Source organism: Hippopotamus amphibius, chromosome 1 (genome assembly GCF_030028045.1).
Source record: "Hippopotamus amphibius kiboko isolate mHipAmp2 chromosome 1, mHipAmp2.hap2, whole genome shotgun sequence".
NCBI lineage: Eukaryota > Metazoa > Chordata > Mammalia > Artiodactyla > Hippopotamidae > Hippopotamus > Hippopotamus amphibius.
This window is the reverse complement of record NC_080186.1, coordinates 171,007,847-171,027,929: the sequence shown is the minus strand read 5'-3', so window position 1 is coordinate 171,027,929 and position 20,083 is coordinate 171,007,847. Positions and strand designations below refer to the sequence as shown.

General features: G+C 41.0%; 1 protein-coding gene across 1 annotated transcript; it reads left to right on the top strand.

Moving 5' to 3' along the window:
- The first annotated feature begins 1,083 nt into the window (after positions 1-1,083).
- On the top strand, positions 1,084-19,830 carry ISOC1 (isochorismatase domain containing 1). The gene is made up of 5 exons (XM_057735990.1): positions 1,084-1,506; positions 10,989-11,108; positions 11,208-11,411; positions 13,047-13,163; positions 18,715-19,830. The coding sequence occupies exons 1-5, from the start codon at positions 1,198-1,200 to the stop codon at positions 18,859-18,861; spliced, it is 897 nt and encodes a 298-aa protein (XP_057591973.1). The 5' UTR covers positions 1,084-1,197; the 3' UTR covers positions 18,862-19,830.
- Positions 19,831-20,083: the final 253 nt, after the last annotated feature.

The window sequence follows — 20,083 nt, the reverse complement described above, 5'->3', positions numbered from 1 at the left end:
CAGGGGCAAATTTGCCCCCTGGGGGTTATCTGGCAACATCTGGAAACATTTTTGATTGTCAAGATTAGGGAGATGCAGGGTGATACTGGCATCTAGTGGGTAGAGGCCAGGGATGCTGCTAAACATCCTACAAATACACAAGATAGCCCAGCCCCCTCACGAAAAAGTAGTATCCATTCTAAATGTCAGCAGTGCCAATTCAGAAACTCTGACATTTATTTCTAAGAAGAGGAAACCTCTAATAACTAAAATCTATTTTTATGTTTAGAGTCATAAGCCTATCTCCCCAGGACCTGATGTTTAAGGAAACTTTGTTCATAATGTATACTTTTCTAATTCCAGCTAATTATAGTCTTTCAGTGTTCATAAATCAAGAAATTATTTTATTTGAAGGTGACTGCTTTTACTCGGTCAAAAACAGAATCCTCAGTTTGAATATAAAGTCCTGGCTTTTACTCTTAAACCCCTTTATATTTTGCAATTTCCAATCCAAGTTCTCCTGGAAATTGGGCTGAGATAAAGGGAGGGCAAGATCTCAAATCCACGACTAGAGAGATACTGTGTTTCATGGGGTTGAAAAACATGAAATTCTGAGCCTCGGATGGCCCTCCTAACGAAGCATTTACTCCCACCCGCTCTCCTTAGGGGATGCATCAGCCTGCCCTATTGGATTTAAGATTCCTGCCGCCGTCCTCAGGGACTGCCTGCCTCTGGACAAGACCGGCAGGTAACGCGTCCGAGCAGTTTTAGCCGGACAGCCCCGTGTGCCCCAGCACAGCCCCAAACTCCCGGAGCCCTGAGCTCGACGGTGGGCGGAGCGGGGTGGAAGGCGGGCCACAGAGCTCTCCTCAGGACTAGAGCACTAGGCAACCGGGAAGGTCTAGGGTGTGAGAGGCGACCGCCCCGCCCCAGGCCCGCCAGAGGGGCAGCAGGAGGGGCCGCGCGCCGCCGGAAGTTGGAAGGGGCGGTCCGGGCGGCGGGCGCAGGCGCTTGCCCGCGCGCTCCGGCCCCACTGCCCGGCCCTCCGCGGCGTCCGCGCGCTCCTCCGGGGCAGGGAGGAGGGCGCAGGAGCCGCGGCCGCCAGGACCCGCCCCCTCGCCTTCCCGAGCGGGCGGCGGGCGGTGCGGGGAGGCGGGGCCGCGGCGGCCGGCCGTGTCTGCGCCTCGCGGCCTCGGAGCTCGCAGACGCTCGGGGAACATGGCGGCGGCGGAGCCGGCGGTCCCGGCGCTCCCCAGCGGCGGCGGCGCGGGCGCGGGGGCGCCGTCGGGCACGGTCCCCGTGCTCTTCTGCTTCTCGGTCTTCGCGCGGCCCTCGGCCGTGCCGCACGGCGCGGGCTACGAGCTGCTTATCCAGAAGTTCCTCAGCCTGTACGGCGACCAGATCGACATGCACCGCAAATTCGTGGTGCAGCTCTTCGCGGAGGAGTGGGGCCAGTACGTGGACCTGCCCAAGGGCTTCGCGGTGAGCGAGCGCTGCAAGGTGCGCCTCGTGCCGCTGCAGATCCAGGTGGGTCCCGCGGGAGGGCCGCGCGCCCCGCCGCCGCTCCCGGTTCCCGTGCGTCCCCGGCGCCGCCGCGCTCCTCAGGTGCCCCGCCGCGGCGGGCCCTGCGCTCCTCGCCCCCTGGGAAGGGCGGCGCCGCTGTCGCGAGCCTCGGGGACGGCCCAGCGAAGGCGCCTGTCCAGAGGTGACGGTCACGGGCTGTCCTCGGCCAAGGATGGGGCGTGGGCCTTCCAGCTCGTGGCGGCGCCCGCCAACGCCCCCACGTGTGTGGTCCTCAGCCCGCATCCGCTTTGTGTGCCGGGAGCGAGTCCCAGCCTCCTGCCTAAACGAAGGGCTTTGCAGAGTAGCTGTGTTTTTATTTGGGGTGATGCAGAACCGCGGGACGGAGCTTGTGGGGTGTAGCGGCCTTAGCGTTTGTTCCCGGAGTTGTGTTTACCACTTGCGGAAGCACAAACTTCAGGAGTCATATCCTTTCACCCCTCCTCTTCCCCGGCTTTCAGCTCCTTTGATCTTAAGTCTTCCCTAACCTTGAGTGAAATAACCATGTTTAGCCTGTTCCTAGTAGCTGTCAACTGAATCCGTTGATTTCATATATACGTTGCCTACCCTGAAAAAGTCATTTGACTCAGGACTGCAGTACTTCTTAAATACCCAACTTTAGCTAGACCATTCTTTCCTGTCGTACCGGTTCAAAAAGTTGTCATAGCTGAGGATTATTTTATAGCTTTTTAATATTTTTAAAAAGCCGTGCTCTAATACTACGCAGATCTGCCTCCTGTGTTCTTTTTATGCCGAGCCCAGAGGATTCACCAGAGGATTTATACTGTTGAAAAGCAAGAACAAAAGGTGTATGCTAGGTACTACACCATCAGCATTTTTTTCGGTCGAGAAACCAGTAAGCCATTTCATTGGACGTCCAAACTGAAATGTGGGATTCAGGATTACAAGGCATTTTAGTGTTCAGGTGTCGTCGTCGTTGTTGTTGGGTTTTTTGTTTGTTTCTGTTTTTTCGGTTGTAGTTGTCTGTGGAATTGGTCCTGTTTGCTATCAGTCCAGCACCCAGACCGGAAACTTCCAAAGCAGATTCTTCAACCAGAGAACAAAGGCTGTGAGATTCTATGGTCAACCCTTGGAGGGCCCAAAGGGAGGCAGTTGGTGTCTGATACCCTAGAATTTGCCCTGCTCTTGGGAGATTTGTGGTTGGTAGGTGTTTACTCCTCCCCATTTTTATGTCTTCAAGAGTTTTCATGGCTGACACCTCTCTGCTGCCTTCCTTGTCAGTCTGTTTAGATTATTGCTGCCAAAATAGCGAAGTTGGATGCACCTTTGACAAATCCATTAATAAAGGCGAGAATCCAGATACTAGCTGAAGAGATATGGAGCCTCTGAGGATGCAGACTTCTTTGTGATGCATTTCCTGTAGTGGTTGGGAGGGAGGGTGGGCTGTTACCTAATAAGATGTTATGCCAAACTGGCACCCTCCCCAAGTCTTTAAGGCTCCCTTTCCCCCAACAATGTGATCTTTATTTTGAAAAATTCAAAGCCTGTGTCTGACAACTCTTTTTAAACAGTTTACAAATTAATGATATTTTTGTGTATACCTGAAATGTCTTGTACATTCTCAAAAGGCATTTATATAATTCAGGTCACATGTGGCTTTTGAAATATTTTGCTTGGTATTGGAGATAAGATATAATTTTTTGTGGTGGTGTTTAAAATCACAATTATAATAGCACTACTCTGTCCTATCATTTTAAAAATGTTATTTTTTTTCACTAAATAGTCCAAGAATTCTTAAGCATCTGTTATATACTTTATATATTTTAAAGTATTTAAAAATATTTTTATATTATTTCATTTTAGTAATCACGATAGCTTGACTTCTTCAGCCAGATGCCTCTTGCAGCTTAAAAATAGATAATGGGGAGGGATACACACACACCATATATATCCGTATACTTATTGTGATACCTATTTCTGCCTATATGAAGAGAGTGATAGGTGTGTATACACACACACACCCCCTCCCCCCCCCCCCCCACATGTGTATATGTGTATGGATACTCTCCGAAGAAGAAGTGAAGATCTTTCTTTTACTGTATTTTTTTGGAAACTAGCTACATGGACATTTTATGGCTGGACAAGAGCTTAGAGTTCATTCCACATTTGAGTGGCAGCTGTAAGTGCTTGGCACAGTGAATGTAAACATGGATAAGACCCAATTCTTGTTCCTTACCTAACAATCTAACTCCATTTTGCCAAAGAGCAGAACATATAGGAAATTGCCTGAGGTTCCATGGTAAAGCATGTGAAGGTCCTACAGCTGGCCATAGCATTCGTGTTTTCTTTTCATCCTTAATGAAAGTATCAAGCAGAATGAAAAACAAGCCACAGACTTGAGCTTGTAACATCATTTGTTTTGATGCTATTCATTGTTTGTGTGGAACAGATGCCTGTCCCTTAGGAAGACTCAGGGTGGCCCGTCAGTGAGGCCATGCTCTGGGGATGATAGGGCCCTTCTCCCAGAGGCAGGGATGAAGAGCACGTTTGGCCACATGTAATCCGTGGCTTACGTAATGCCATTTGTTATTTCTCCAAGAGTAGGCCTTATAGCTATAGTGTGGCCCTGGCTAACACACAATATATTCTAGAATGTATTTTTAATTGACACAGGGTCTGAGTTTGCTTTTGTGCTTGTTCTGACTGCTGTTGCTAGTGACCTTGTAAAACACAGCGGTCGCTTGTGCTGCACTGTCTGCACTGGTGGTTGGTTTGCGATTCTATGGGGATTGATCTTGAAGACCCCCATTGCCAGCATTAGGCTGTCGTAACTTTTTAGTGTCTTCTTTTCTGAAATATTCTGTCCAAGCGACCGAGTGTCTGCTGACAGCTCAGGTAGCTGAAGACAGCTCATGTTTCAAGCATGGTTTATGTGTCTTCAGCTTTGTCAAAATGCTTGAAGTCTAAGGAATTTTGAGACACAGGGGAGGAAGTGTAAATGAGAGGATCATACAGTGGGAATTTAGGTCATTTTTATGACTTACAAGTGCTCATTTTTCACATGGTATTTCCCAAGTTTTAATTAATGGAGAATTCAACTCTGGAAACTTATGTAAATTTGATATCATACAACTACCAGTGTATTTTTCCAGCCTGTCACCAGGGAGGGCAGAGCCCAAGTTGAAGAGAGGAAAAAATGGACATGGTAAGAATGACATAAGCGAGAGGATTTTACTTCGATAGGTCGGTGGGAATGCTCTGGCAGTTTTGTGTGGGCAGAAAATAAGGGCTTCCCTGGGAAGGTTATTTTGACCTTTTCCTGAGGTAGTTAATTGGGAAGGGATTCTGCTCCAGGTTTTGCTTTCTTGAAAGTTTATTAGTACTATGATTATTTTAAACAGATGTGGACATTTTATAGCTAGAAGAGACCCCAAAATGCATGGTGGGAAGGGAGAGAAGGCAGGGTTTGGAAAGAAAAGGGAAAGGACTTTGGGTTCCCTTGGGCTTGCTAGTTGGAAGGTGGTGATTTTTCATTTCAGAACCTTCACTGTGGAGTCTGTAGGAGAAGCAGGTAGATAAGCTAATGCTCAGAATTCTTGAGTTAGAGAAGCAGGCAGCACCTGTCTTGGGAGGCGCACAGTGTCAGGAGCACTGGAGAAGACAGCAGGACCCCGAGGCTGTGATATTGTGACCCACCCCCCCAGCCTTTAAACAAATTTAACATTCCAAATGACTTCCCAAATCGTTGGACACATTTTGCCCCTTGTGGATACATTAGAGGCTACCTATAAATAAGCTGTGTTTGAGTGGGAGTTATGATCTGTGTTTCGAAATTTTTTTCTTTCGTTTAGTTTGCCAAGGGGAATCCAAAGTAGATTCAGATGTCACTGTATTCCTGGGATCTGGCCAGCCTCACCTTCACCCCAGGCTCAGGTACAATCTAAAGAAATCCCTCCGCCCTCAGCACTGAAATGGGTGGAGTTGGCTGGCCTCTCTTGGGCAGTTAGAAAGCTCATACTTTAACTGATACGCTTGAGTTGTAATTTTAATGCCAGTGACATTAGTGTTTATGACAGGTAAGTTGTAAAATAAGAATGAAATAAATATTCTCTTGAAGTCTCAATTAGAAAGCCCCAAACCTGTATTGCCAGGAACAGATCGTGTGATTGTCTTTTGGAGATATTTAGAAATCCACTTTATGTATCATTTCTTAATTCTAGAGGCTATGTTAACGTAACAAGTTAGGCAATATCAGTATTTCTCTCTATTATTTGGTTTCTTAAGGGATTTTAGTAGTAAGTGGTATTTTAACCTCGTTACAGAAGAACTGTTTTTAAGGTGTGAACTTCAGAGGTAGTGTATGTTTCCTATAGGGGGGATACACAATAACTTAATACATTTATTGATTGATTTACATGAGGCTGATTTAATCCTTGAAGTAGCCCTGTGAGATAGATACTGTTTTTATTACTTTGTCACAGTTTAAGAAGCTGCTGTTTGGAGATGCTAATGATTTGCTGCATTTCATGTAATTGAAATTAGTGAAATTGACATTTGGACTTAGATTCTAATGCCCATAGGCTGTCCTGTATAGGCACCCTTATAACCTGGGACAGTCATGTCACAGACCTCTGTTTTGAGTCAGTATTGGAACAGAGCTTCACTATACCTGTGGTAATCCGATTACCTTGGAAATACTTCTCAGTGAAATAATGATACCTCACATCCCCTTCTGGACCCCTCTCCCAAGGAGATCATACCTATATTGTGACTGTAATAGACTACCAAAATTTTGAACACATCATATTTACAACTCCAAACTAATCATTTCTAAAGATTTGCAGTTTACTCACTGTAGTCTAGGGTGCTGCTGTAACAAAGTATAATATACTACAGACTGAGTGGCTCATACAGCAGAAATTTATTTTCTCACAGTTCTAGAGGCTTTAGATCAGGTTTGGTTCCTTCTGAGGGCTGTAAAGAAGAAGCCGTTGCATGCCTCTCTCCTGGCTTTAGGTGATTTGTTGGCAGTCTTTGGCGTTGCTTGGCTTGTAGACACATCACTCTGATCTCTGCCTTTATGTTCACATGGCCTTCTCTATGCCCAGATTTCCCCTTTTAATAAGGACGCCACTCATGTTGAATTGGGCACCCACTGTATTCCAGTGTGACCTCATCTGAACTAATTATGTTTTCAGTGACTATTTCCAAATAAGGCCACTTTCTGAGGTACAGTACTGGTGGTTAGGAAATCAACATGAATTTTGGAGCACACAATTCAACATACAACACTCACCATGCACGACGTTTATGGAGGGAACAGAAGTGGGGCACCATGTATCGCTAAACAAGGCCAGCCACTGTGTATGTGCCTGTCCTGAGGAACGAGGGAGACCCAGCAAGGGAGGAGCAGATTCCTTGCAGATGTAGCAGCAGTTGTTAGAAAATGGTCAGAGCACATGTGGAAGTGAAGGAGGGTAGATACTGTTATGATCATGGTAACAGTGGGACTTGGGGATGAAGAATCTTTTGAATATGAAATCTAAGGTCAAATCCAGCTATCATAGTTCTTAAGAAAGTGAACAGAAATTTATAGTTGAGATTTATCTCTTAAACTGTTGCTTGAGGAGAAATTGGTTGTGATCAGCTTTTTGTATTGAAATATGTATCTTGAAATGCATATTTTTTATGTATATGTAGGGATATATGTAAATAGATATGTAAATATATGAAGGTGTATGTATATACACATTTATTTTTATATGTGATTTCTTCATACTTCTTGAATATGTGTTGATCTGTAATTGCTACACCTTTACTCATGTTGGCATTTGGTCAAGTCCACTTTTAATTTGCCGTCTTGCAGTTGCAACATGTTTGATGATGAGCAGCTCTTCCACTTATCTACAAGGTTTTGGTGTAAGAGGAATTTCTGAGTCAAATTATGAAGTCCCTGAATTATACAGTCAGTGTGTAATTTAACAACCATTATTGAAATTCATGTGAATTTGGGGTGGATGGGGGGGTTGGTTAGAGTTTTTCAGTAGCTTTTTTTTTTTATTTGGTAGCCTCAAATCCTCCTCTTTCTGTTTTGTAAGATATGGGGGTTATTCATAAAGTAGCAGGCATCTTTTCCCCCTACTACTATGGCATAGGGAGACTTTTTTTTTTTTTAACATAAACGTTTAATTTTAGAATAGTGTTGATTTACAGCAAAGTTGCAAAAGATAGTGAAGAGAGTTCCTGTATAGCTGACCTAGTTTCCCCTGTTGCTAACATCTTACATTACTGCGGCATATTTGTCACAACTGAGAAATCAACGTTGGTACATTACTATTAGCTGAGCACCACACTTCAGTTAGATTTCACTAGCTTTTCCCTAATGTCTTTTTTCTGTTCCATGATCCAATCCAGGATACTGATTACGTTTAGTTGTCATGTCTCCTTAGACTCCTCATGTTTATGACAGTTTCTCAGAGTTTCATTGTTTTTGATGACCTTGACAATTTTGAAGAGTACTGATTAGATATTTTGGTAGAATGACCTCAGTTTGGGTTTATCTGATGTTCTCCTCGTGCCTAGGCCAGGGTTGTGGGGTTTTGAGAGGAAGATCATGAAGGTCATTCTCATCACATATCAAGGCTGGATACTATCACCGTGACCTCACGGATTACCTCAGTCTTGATCACCTGGCTGAGGCAGTGTTCACCATTGCCCTCCCTCTATACTGTACTCTGAAGAAGCAGATTGCTGAGTGCAGGCTACCTTCAAGGGGGTGTCAACTCCTGTAGAGGAGAGTATCTAGGCATCTTTGTTTCACGAAATTATAACCAGACATCTCTGCATAAAAAAATGCCTCGCCCCCTTGTCACTGTGGTTTCTTTCTTTAACAGGTTTATAGATGATGAATTCCTCTACTAGAAAGGCTGTGCAGGGTGGTAAGGATTTTAGGGCTGCATTTTCTGACTTCCTCAATCTGTGTCTAATATGACATATGTCTGATGTGGTCCCTGCCCAGAATAGATACCTCACAGCTAAGATGAGGTATAGGGAAGCACCAGATAACAGGAACCCCAAGAGACCACAACTCTGAATAATCTAGGATTTCTGAGTGGGTAAGGTTTTATCCCTTTAAATATCCCAATTTTCAATATTTTGACCATTTTAGATGGTAATCCTGAAATATTATGTAACTTATTTTCTTAATGAGTGTGATAAAATGATTTTGTCCCAATTTATAACTTACATACAGCCTGTTACTCCTTCATTGGAGTCTAGACTGAGAACTAGTTGAGTTTTGATCTACTTTTATTGTATTTTGAATCTTTTCTTCCTCAGCTGTCATTTCTTGCTGCTGATCAGTTTGCCTACCTTCAGCAGCTTCCTTTCAGATTTGCTGTTTCTAACCTTATGTTAATTTATAATCCAGACCACCAAACTTGTTAGGAATGTATACAGAGTTAGTCAATACAGTCTGAGATAAGATCTGAGAGCAGAGATCCAAGCAAGTGTAGGCTGTAAGTGTGTCAGTGCATGGCCACCCAGCACACTGAGGCAACTGCCTGGGAGTTTTATTTTGCCTGCTTGCTGATTTTCACGTGTTGTAGAATGGCAAGATTGCCGAGTTGCGTTCCATTTATTTGAAACAAGACAGTTATAGCCAAACTGCTTTTCATAGTGTGCCCTCAAGACCTTGTGGATGACTAGGGACCCCCGCTTCAAATTTCTAAAAGAAAATATATATATGGATTTTGAGCCAAGATTTAGTGTTTACTGAGAAGTTAAGATACATGGTCATAGTGATTGGTTTTCAACATAGCGCCCTAAGTACTTATGTACACATCAGACTCATTGTTTTCGATAATGACCGAAACGGAAGCATGGTATGTGCGTTAGAGATCTAAGCAAGGAAGCAGCCAAAGGTGGCATATATAATTTCAGATGCCTGAATATTTATTCTAAACCTACTTTATTGGCAGAGTAGGAAAACCCTCTACATAGTGTTAGAGTTAAAGATGGCACTCCCATTCTGATGTGAACTTGGTGTTGGGCTGCACTTGGTTCATCAGTGCACCTCTATAGAGTTAATAGCAGAGGGAGATTAAGGTGCCAGAGTCCTTCAGACCAGGACACAGATAAGTAAAGTGCAGGCTGACTACAACAGTCATACCGTTAAGGATAAAAGACTCCTTTTAATGATTCATTTAATTGTTGTAGTAATTGTGTCTTGGGAGTATGCCATGTGCAGAGGTACTAATGCAGAGTCTAGGGTCAGGCTGGTGGTGAAGCCACCACCATGTCATCAGGATTCAGGTTCCTCTAGAAAATTATGAATAATTATGATCTGTGGTGGTTTAGGTTCGAGGGGAGATTTAAGGGGTGCCTAGTAAGAGTAGTGGCATGGGTTCATTCAGGATCAGACCGCATCCTTTCCAGAGCTTTCTCTAATTTGAGAAGAAGGTAGAAAGAAAAGCACCATGGACTTTTAAGAATTCAGTGAGATTAAATTCTTGTATTCAACAGTGATTTTTCACTTTTTGGTATCCATATTGTGCCCAAGTTGTTATAGTAGACCAACCATAGCAATTAATGTAAAGCTTGGTGATCTAATACCCAGTTTTCATCTTAATTCATTGACCTTCCTGATTGTGATGTCTGTGTAAGAATTCAGATGTCAAATTTATGTCTGTCCACTTGACAGTGGTGATGTGCATGGCATCATTTCATTGCATTTTTTTGAACTCCAAGATGTTATTCTTGAGAATACCAACTTAATATTTCTGTCTTGATGATAGCAGTAATTCTAAATTTGTTTCTGTTTTTTTAGTTTTTTGTTGCATAATCTCTGCTACAGATTATTTTAAATTTTATTCTTTGTACTTGTAAGCAATGCCATCATCAAATTTAAGTTTTTTGCTGCTTTTTACATTATAAAAGTAATACATATTTTAAATAACATTTAGCAAGTGTTTTAAATAGCATTTGAAAAATAAAAGAAAGGTATTAAGAAAAAATATTATCAACATCCTAACTATATAACCACGTGTTAATATTTTCATATATTTGCTTCTACTTTTTATTTATATTTTTACATTATTGAAATACTGTTGAACTGTGCTCTGTTTCTAAAGTTAACATTAGATTATCAGCATTTCTTCTTAGATGGTACACATTTTTTGAAAACATACATATGTTATTTTAATAGGCTGAAAAATGTTTGTCATGTGAATGTATTAAAATTTCTGAAATCATTTTGTATTGTTGGTTCTTGGTGTATTTCTAATGTTCACTATTAAAAGTAATTCAGTGCACATATTTGTGGATACTTTTTTTGCCCCGTTATTCCTATCATTTCTTTTAGATGGTAGTTGTAGAAATTGACTTAATGGGTCAAACAGTAAGAATGTTTTTCTCTACTGACCTTCGGCTGAAAATAAATGTCATTGTATAACAAATGCTAAATCATTCTTTTTTTCTTTTCTCTTCAGCTCACTACCCTGGGAAATCTTACACCTTCAAGCACTGTGTTTTTCTGCTGTGATATGCAGGAAAGGTTCAGACCAGCCATCAAGTATTTTGGGGATATTATTAGTGTGGGACAGAGATTGGTATGCTTGCTTGTTCATTTTTTCCAGTTTGCTGAAGCATGATTCATACACCAACATATGTATATTGCTACTTATATTTGTGTTTTTTTCCCCCCCCAGTTACAAGGGGCCCGGATTTTAGGAATTCCAGTTATTGTAACAGAACAGTACCCTAAAGGTCTTGGAAGCACCGTTCAAGAAATCGATTTAACGGGTGTAAAACTGGTACTACCAAAGACCAAATTTTCAATGGTATTACCAGAAGTAGAAGCAGCATTAGCAGAGATTCCTGGAGTCAGGAGTGTTGTGTTATTTGGAGTAGAAGTGAGTACCTCTTGTTCTGTTTTGGACACAATATCATTTGTCGAAAACTTGTTATTTCCGGAATGTAATTTTGTGTACATATAATACTGTGTAAGGTAACTGACAGAAAATAGCTACTATTTATTAAGTGTTGACTAATTGCTCGGCACTGATCTAAACACTTTATGTATATTAATTTGTTGAACTCTCACAGCAATCCTCTGAGCTAAGTACTTTTGGTCTTCTCATACTATAGGTGAGAAAACTCAAACAGATGCTGTGTGTCTTGCCCAAGGTCATACAGTTAGTTAAAGGGTGAAGCTGCATTTGAATTTAGGTTGATTGATTCTTGGGTCTTTACTTTGAACCACTACTTTTGGAACACATTTTCACCAAAGACAATATGTTTATTGATGTGTTATAGGAGTTCACCTTGGTCATGTTTTTGTTCTAGAAAAACCTTAGAAGCCATGTGGTTCATTGTCCTTCACATTTGAAACATGTACATATGTTTTTAAAGGAAAAAAAATACTCATGGATTCCTAATGCTGATTAAAATCATTTTTTTGTTTGGTATTTTTTTTTTGACATGTAGAAACCAAATATATTTATTCATAGCTTTTAAACACCTTGAACTAAAATTTTAAAATTATGAAAACCATAAAAACGATGAAATCCAAATAATATTAATTTAAGACACCCATGATGTTTTGATACTAGATTTCATAGTAATAGATTTTAAGAATAGAAAGATGTAATCTCAGGTTTAGATATATGTTAAATATTTCTGTATTTTGACGTAAATAATGACAAAATAAAGGAAGCCTATTTGTATAAATGTCACACCAAATGCTGACTTTTGCATTCTTGCTTGTTCATCATTAGACCTCATCCCTAATCAAAATCATCTCTGAGCAGTCCTCCAGTGCTAATTTTAATGAGTTGTCAGTTGCTACTTCACCACAGCTCTCTTGTCATGTGAAGATAAGGCTCGTTGGCATTGTGGCATTATTAAAATCTGCTTTCATTGGTTATATAATCCACTTATTGTTGGAGCATGTTTTTACTCTTTATTCTCTGCTAATGAATTGTTACAAGGTCATACTTAGAAAGATGGAATCTGTATAATTCATTTGCTGACGATGTGTACTGGGTATTTTTTGCCTGTGCTACAAGTTATTTTTAACTTGGCCTACCTTTACTACTGGGTGCCTTGTAACAACTCAGTTTTCCCACCATTATCTCAATCGGCAGTACTGCAGACGCATTCTTTGTGCTAGGCACTTGGTGTGAATACAGAAATAAACCCAACTGTGAGTGGCATCAAAACTGAGTGGTAGTAGTCAGTCGTGTGAAGGTCACCCAGATGACATAGATGAAAATCTTTAAAAAAAATGCTCACAGAGCTCTAAGAATATGTTCAGGGTTCTCAGTACAAAGAACATTGATGTAATCCAGTTCCTGACTTTACAAAGAGGCAACCAAAGCCAGAAATGCTGCTTATGCTCAAGATCACTAGTGAGTTGGAGGCAAAACTAGATGTAGGACAGGTCATTAGACCTGTAGCGCTCTTCCTGTTCTACTGTGTTGCTGCACGTTTGTAAAATACTTGTAGTTTACCACGTTATTACCTATGGTTTTTTACTTTCCTACTAGACTCATGTGTGCATCCAACAGACAGCACTGGAGCTCGTTGGCAGAGGTATCGAGGTTCACATTGTCGCTGATGCCACGTCATCGAGAAGCATGATGGACAGGATGTTTGCTCTTGAGGTAATTGTCCTGCTTAAAAATAAATCATTTACCATTTATCTTCCAAATAAATTTGGAGAGTATTCAATACTTAACAGCAATGAAAGATTTACCTCTTAAATTTGAATTTGGTCTGACAATAGTCAGACTCACTGATTTCCAGAGTCTACTCTGCATGATCAACCTCTGAGGTACATCATCATATCCTGTTTTACATCTTCTGTCTTTATTTCTGGATTTCTAGTGATGTCAAATGTTCCTTTACATCTTCTGTTGTAACTTTGCTATAGTTTTGCACATGAACTAAATTGTATTCCAGTAAGCTTACTCTGAACTATTAAAGATTTGCAAGTTAAAAACAGCTCACCTAGGCTTAACTCAGCCAAGATCTAGCCAACACCTAGGGTATGGTGGGCCTAAGCCTGGTTTAGCCGTATATTAGATTTTCTCAGGCTTGAATTTCTGGAAATAGGAGGTGTGTCACTGACTGTGGCACCACTCACACAGTGTTTAATGGCTCTCTGCATGGCGTGTCAAGCTGTACCTTGGAGTCAGGGAGTTGATTTTCATCAGTGTTGCATAACAGTAGCCTTACGTAAGCATTTCTTATTCCGAGACTGTTGAAAAGCAAACTCCCACAATTAATCCTTTGAAGCCTTTGCTCCACGTTGTGGATCTCTCTCTCTTTCATGTTTAGTTCTAATTCTGTAATAACTTTAAAGTAATGTCAATCTGGATTGAATTGCTGAGTTTTTAACTGATTTTTTTAATTGAGAATGGGAAATGTAGATTTTTTTTTTGAGACCCTCCAGTGTTCCATGCATAAGCTGACCTATGAGCCAGTGTTTTTGTAGGATTACTCAATCATCTCTCCAGCCTAAAATGTTCCCTACAGTGGTAAGTTGGGCAAATAAGAGAGGAAAGAAAGAGTCAAGTCAGTGGGGAGGGCTGATACAAAAGTAGGCGGGTAGCTGGAGCAGCAGTGGTTTTAAGGCCCTGGTTGGCCATCCCTTCTCTTATTCCTGAGCAGTAAGTCCTATTTTGCGATTATAGGTGGAAATGGTTTTATTTATTTTTATACAACTATTTTCAAGTCCATTTGGACTACTGGGTTCTCTAGTTAGGTAGATACTAAGTGTTATTTCTCCCCCTCTCAGCAGAGATCTTTAAGCACTCCTTATAGTCATAGTTAATCAACTTCCACTTTTCAAATTTTCTTAGTAATCTGAGTTTAAACACTTCTACTCAGATCCATGCCACTTTGGCAGGCAACTCTTTTCCTCTGTGCATAACCTTTATGGTAATGCTGAGGTCCAGAGCTTGAAGTGTTTCCAAGGAAGTGAAAAACTAAGAACATGCAAAACCAAAAATTTTCCTCTCTTGTAAAGAGATTTTAAGAACTTTTGTCCTACATTCATTTACGTTTTTTAGACGTCTTTATTATTATTATTATTTTAAAATTTATTTATTTATTAGCTGCATTGGGTCTTTGTTGCTGTGCGCGGGCTTTTTCTAGTTGTGGAGAGAGAGGGCTACTCTTCATTGCTGTGTGCGGGCTTCTTATTGTGGTGGCTTCTCTTGTTGCAGAGCACGGGCTCTAGGCACGCGGGCTTCAGTAGTTGTGACACTCAGGCTCAACAGTTGTGGCTTACAACCTTAGTTGCTCCGAGGCATGTGGGATCTTCCCGGACCAGGGATATTGAACCTGTGTCCTCTGCATTGGCAGGCAGATTCTTAATCACTTCGCCACCAGGGAAGTCCCTAGATGTCTTTATTATGCCATTTATTACAGAAAATTTTGATTGTTGGCAGTTCTGTGTTCTACCAGCACTCAGAATAAAAACAGTCAGTCATTTACTACCTGAGCCTCATTCTTTTAGAGGTAGTCTGTAACCTTACTGATTAGAAGTCCAAACCAAGTGAACAGATAATATGGGTTTAAATGCAGGGTCTGGCGTTTTATAAATTTGTGTCTTTGGACAAATTACCTAATATCTTTGCCTCAGATTTCTCATTGGAAAAAAATTCATATTTTTATGGCAAGACCGTAAAAATTTAAACATGAAAAAATTTTCTTTGCCCTTTGGCCTCCTCTCTCCCCGCTACCATGCATTGTGTATCTACTGTATGCACTGACCAAACCTCCCATCAGCAGAAATACCTGCTCAACCATAAAGAGCAGACAAGACAACTCCTTAGAAGATAACATTCCTTCTTGAGCTTCTAAGGGGTCACGTGACACCTCACCGTGGCGCTTAGACCTGGATTATGTAAACTGTCAATAATACATCATTTAATGTACAGCCCTCTGTCTCAGCTTATATAACTGTGCTTTGACTTCTAATGGGTAGAACAGTTCTCAGAGCTTTCTGAGGGGCTGTTCCCAGGTTATCATCCTCACTTTGGCTTGAATAAAATTTTTCATTTCTTTCTTAGATCGACTGATTAACTTTTTGTCAACTGTGAAATAGAAATAACAGTCACTACGTGGGAGGATTTTTGTGAGGATTAAATGAAATAATGAATTGATAGCACTTTGTACAGTGTCTGACATGGTAAACACTCAAATGTTAGCTGTTGCTTTTATTTTTATTATAGATATTATTCTTTTTTTTGTCTTCATGAGCTTCATCCAATCAGAAATGTATAAGCGTGTATCAGCTTCCAAGACCCAGAAGGGACTAGTCCTGAGAAATCCTGAGGAGGGAAGGAAAGAGTATGGTCTGGGGTGGATTTGGAAGAGCCTGGAACAGCTAGCATTGCCTTGGGTTATAGTGCGGAGGTTGAAAGGGAGAGAAGAAGCAGGTCAGGTGGTGATGGGTGAAGATGTGCCACATCTCAGGTTTTTCCTCTTAGTCTTAATTTGCTGTGGAGGTGTTTTAGTTAGTCCCTTAATCCTTGGGAGAAATGTTAAGTTTCCTCTTTTCTTCTGTGACCATGAAAGTGAAATAGCAATCTGGTCAGCGCCCCTTCTGTTTTCTTTGAGGACACAGCTACTTAAGATCATTCCTGAGACTCCCCATCTTGCCTGTTAAGACTGTTATACTAATAAGATTTATAGTTACCGTTATTAAAACTTCTCTGCCAGGATCTGTAGTCTGTGCTTTATTCCACAAATGTTTTTGAGCACCTACCATCTGTCAGGGATATTTTCTTTCAGTTTGTAATTGTAGAGTAAATGTGGGATAAAATAGAATAAAATCCTCTCTTGAACTTGATGTCCTTGTACTTCTGGGGAGTTGTCAGTGTTGCTTGGGAATTTTATGGGTTTAGTCTTTTTTTTTTTACCCCCTGCTCTCTCTGAGGCTGTCATGGCTTTGTGTTCTTGCATTTTTAGGTTTGTGGGTGAGAGTAACCTTTCTTTTCCTTTGGCCCAGTTGGACTTGTTTTGCAGGTGTAAGGGAAGAACTCGGGAAGCCTATTAAGCCATGTGCCCAATTGCATTAAACAGCTGGAGTTTTAATTGCCCCTTTTTAAGCCAGAAGGTAAAGTGAGTGTGGGACCAGTATTGTAGGTGTTCTCTTAGCTCATGGTGGTGGGTAGAAGCCTGCTGGTGTCTGGAAAAAGTGCTGCTCTTCTCTTTCTGCTCAGCTACCCTTTTAGGTTGGGGCTGGGAAGGCATGGTGGGAAGATCTGTTAGCCTGATCTAAAAACTTTGCCTTCTTAGCATAGGCGTGAGCCATGCCTTCCCTTAACACAGGTTCTTGGCTTGATTACTTTTGAATGCAATCAATATTGGCCATATCTTAGTCTTGAAGTTAAGTAATTTTATGTAGGTTTTTGTTTACTAAAGTGTTGTTTGTTGGTTTTTTGTTTTGGGGGGTTTTTTGGTGCCTGTGGTGTTCCAGCTTGCCCCTGCTGTGGTGTGTGGACTCTTAGTATCGCTGAGGGTTGTTGGCTTAGGGTGGACCTGGTGCTGCTCTGGTCTGGTCAGCAGAGCACAGTGGAAAGCTGCCTTCTTCCTGGGTCATCACATTTCTTCCTCAGACCTGGAAATAGTTTTCTGTCCTTCCTGCTTCAGGAAGGCGCTAGAAAGATTACTGAGAACTGACCTTTGTTAGCCCTTTGGAATATAGAAAGCATTTTCACAGACATTGAAAGTATGATTCAGATTCAGACTGACTCATTGAAAGTACATTGATTCAACAAGGAGCAGTAAGGAAGTCAGGGCAGCTAGGGAGAGAGCTGGGTTTGAATTGCTGGATATTCACGGCACTGTGCTGCAGCTAGTCTTATATTTACTCCCCACCCTCCTGTCTGAAGCAAGCGCACAGTCCTTTGAGATTTCTAAGGGTTTTGATGTGATAGGAGTTGAACGAAAAGCAGGGAAGAGGACATTAGTCTCCAGAAGTCTTTAAAAAACTCAGAGATAACTCATCCTCTGGTATGTGTCCCAACATAAAGGACACTAGCAGCCTTGCTTATTTCTTCTTCTTTCCTCTGTAACTCTCTGCTGTTTTTTTCATCTGTCAAGGGTATGGTCAGCTGCTCTGCATACTGCTCTGAACTGGTGTTGAGGCCCAAGCTTGCTATCTGATAAATAGGCTATGGCTTATACTGCCTTCTGCATCCTTGGGGATAGAAAGGAAGTGTCTGCCGATGGGAAGGTTGAGCCTTTGGATCTACAGCCATCTGAAGGGTTTACTTTGGCTCCATTGGGAGGTCCTGCTTATTCAAGTGACTCCCTTTATGACGAGACGCTGATTTGCATCTTTTCCTCTAACTTGCATGGGAATTGTGTGTAACCGCTTCATCTTCTAAGGCTCTTACAGTGGATGTTGCTTAGGATAACAAACGGTCTGTTTTTTTTTATCCCTAAGGTTTCTGATAAATACATCCAAAAAATGGATATCTATTCTAGAATTCTCCTCCGGTTCCCCTCTCCCACCCTTTTCTCCACTTTCTCTTTGCCCTCCTTCTTCCCTGCCCCCCTCCTTCCCTTTTCTCTCTTTACGCCTCCTCCACACGCTCCCTCCTTCCCGTCCTTGAGATTTCTATCCTTAGCTCTTTATTATGATTCCACTGGAACAATTTGGCAAGGATATTCTTTGACCTGTCAGTGAAACTCTATACAACCTTAAATTTTATACTGTTGTTTATGATTCTAAAAAGCTTATGGTGGTGGCAGTGGTGGTGGTTCCGTTATCATCCGGGGGAACGTTCTGTTCTTAAACCTCACATGAGGCTCCTCTCCCACCAGTGTTTTTTACTTAAGGTGAGGGTATACAGTTTAATGTCAGATGTTTGGAGAGAGGAAAACAAGAAATTAAGAATCATTGTTTTACGGTCCTTGGCCTTGATTTCCCTTCTGCCCCTGGCACATATAAGTGAGATTATTGGCTACCTATTCTCTTTTACTTGTTTCTAGTCCTTACTACTGAGAATCATCATAAAAGGGTTTGTGGCATGGCTGGTTTGAAATCTCTCCTCATCACTGAATTTCATGGTATGGCTAAGGGCCATGGTTTTGATAGAGGACACTAATTATTGTGTCCTGGCATGCTTTTTGCTGTTTTAATATAATGTTCATTCTCATGCTTAATTTCTTGATTTTTCTTTTTTCTTTTTAAAGCGTCTTGCTCGAACGGGGATCATAGTGACTACAAGTGAGGCTGTTCTGCTACAGCTGGTGGCTGATAAAGACCATCCAAAATTCAAGGAAATTCAGAATCTAATTAAGGCGAGTGCTCCAGAGTCAGGTCTGCTTTCCAAAGTATAAGAGGTGTGAAGGACTGGTATGCTACTCACCATCAGGTGACAAGACTGTAAGCCCAGACAAGCTCTTTTCTCTAGTAGGATTAAAATGTTAAGTCAAAAATTGGCTCCTTTTTTGCGCCTCTTAGTAAAACTTAACCGATTAGACCGTTTGGGTACCAGCATTTAGTTACAAATGTCAAAGGCTTCAGGTGCTGCTTACCTTCTTTTTATGTTAATGTGCTTTTATTTATTAAAAAATTATAATGGAGGTGCCTGTTTTGTCTATACCATATACACTGATCATACTTTCAGAAGTGTACACTCTTGTGAAGTTTTCTTAAATTGTGCAGTTAAAGACAAAGATCTACCAATAATGGTTTGACTTTTGTATTATTGTAAGATGTATGTTATAATGTTAATGTGGATTCAGTGCTTTTACTTTACAGGTTGATTGAATTAGGATTATTAAACAAGAATTTAAAAACAGAACTCTGGATCATGTTACCCCTTTTGCTCACAATGCAGTCAAGTTATTTATTAAGTTGCATTGGTTTAACCAGACGAAGTTATGTTGAATAGTTATATATGTTTCTTAATTATGCTAATTTTCTTATTCTGCTCACTATCACTAATTCTCTGTTAATGTTCTTTTTAACTGAATCTTACTCAGAAAAACTCATTCAGTCATTGCTTGTTTAATTTTGTAAACAGATGGGATGGTTTGCAATACCGTATCATTAGTGGAGGGCTGTTTTAAAATCTTTGAAGTATCACTTTAGCTGAATAGCTTTATAACCATCTTGAATACATCTGATTTGCACAAGATTTAGCAAAAATAAAGGCTGGATAAAATGTAGTTTTAAAACATTCGTATTTTCGTTTGTTATTTTTTCCACATACCCTCCAGTTACTGTTAATGTAAAAGGCCTCAGTAATGATTTGATAGTATTAATTTTGTAGTCATTACTACCATTCAATAAATTTATTTTCATTAAATACTAATTATAGGGGTTTAAAACTTTTTTTTAACTATTATGTGAAATATGAAACAGTGCTGTCTTTTGTATTAAAGTAATTAAAGAAAATGTATTATGTGAATGAAATTATTTTGTCCCCCACAACATGGCTCTTGGAGTACTATTCCAGGGTTTCTAATATTTATTTAGGTGTACAATTTTTGACATTTGTAATCTTTCAACTCATGGAAATTTTCAAAGAAGGAAAATCCTTTGTCCATGGGAGGA

Coding starts and splice junctions, on each gene's coding strand:
- ISOC1 (XM_057735990.1), top strand. CDS start 1,198: ATGGCGGCGGCGGAGCCGGCGGTCCCGGCGCTCCCCAGCGGCGGCGGC. Junction 1,507..10,988: donor TCGTGCCGCTGCAGATCCAG/GTGGGTCCCGCG, acceptor TTTTCTCTTCAG/CTCACTACCCTGGGAAATCT. Junction 11,412..13,046: donor TTGTGTTATTTGGAGTAGAA/GTGAGTACCTCT, acceptor CTTTCCTACTAG/ACTCATGTGTGCATCCAACA.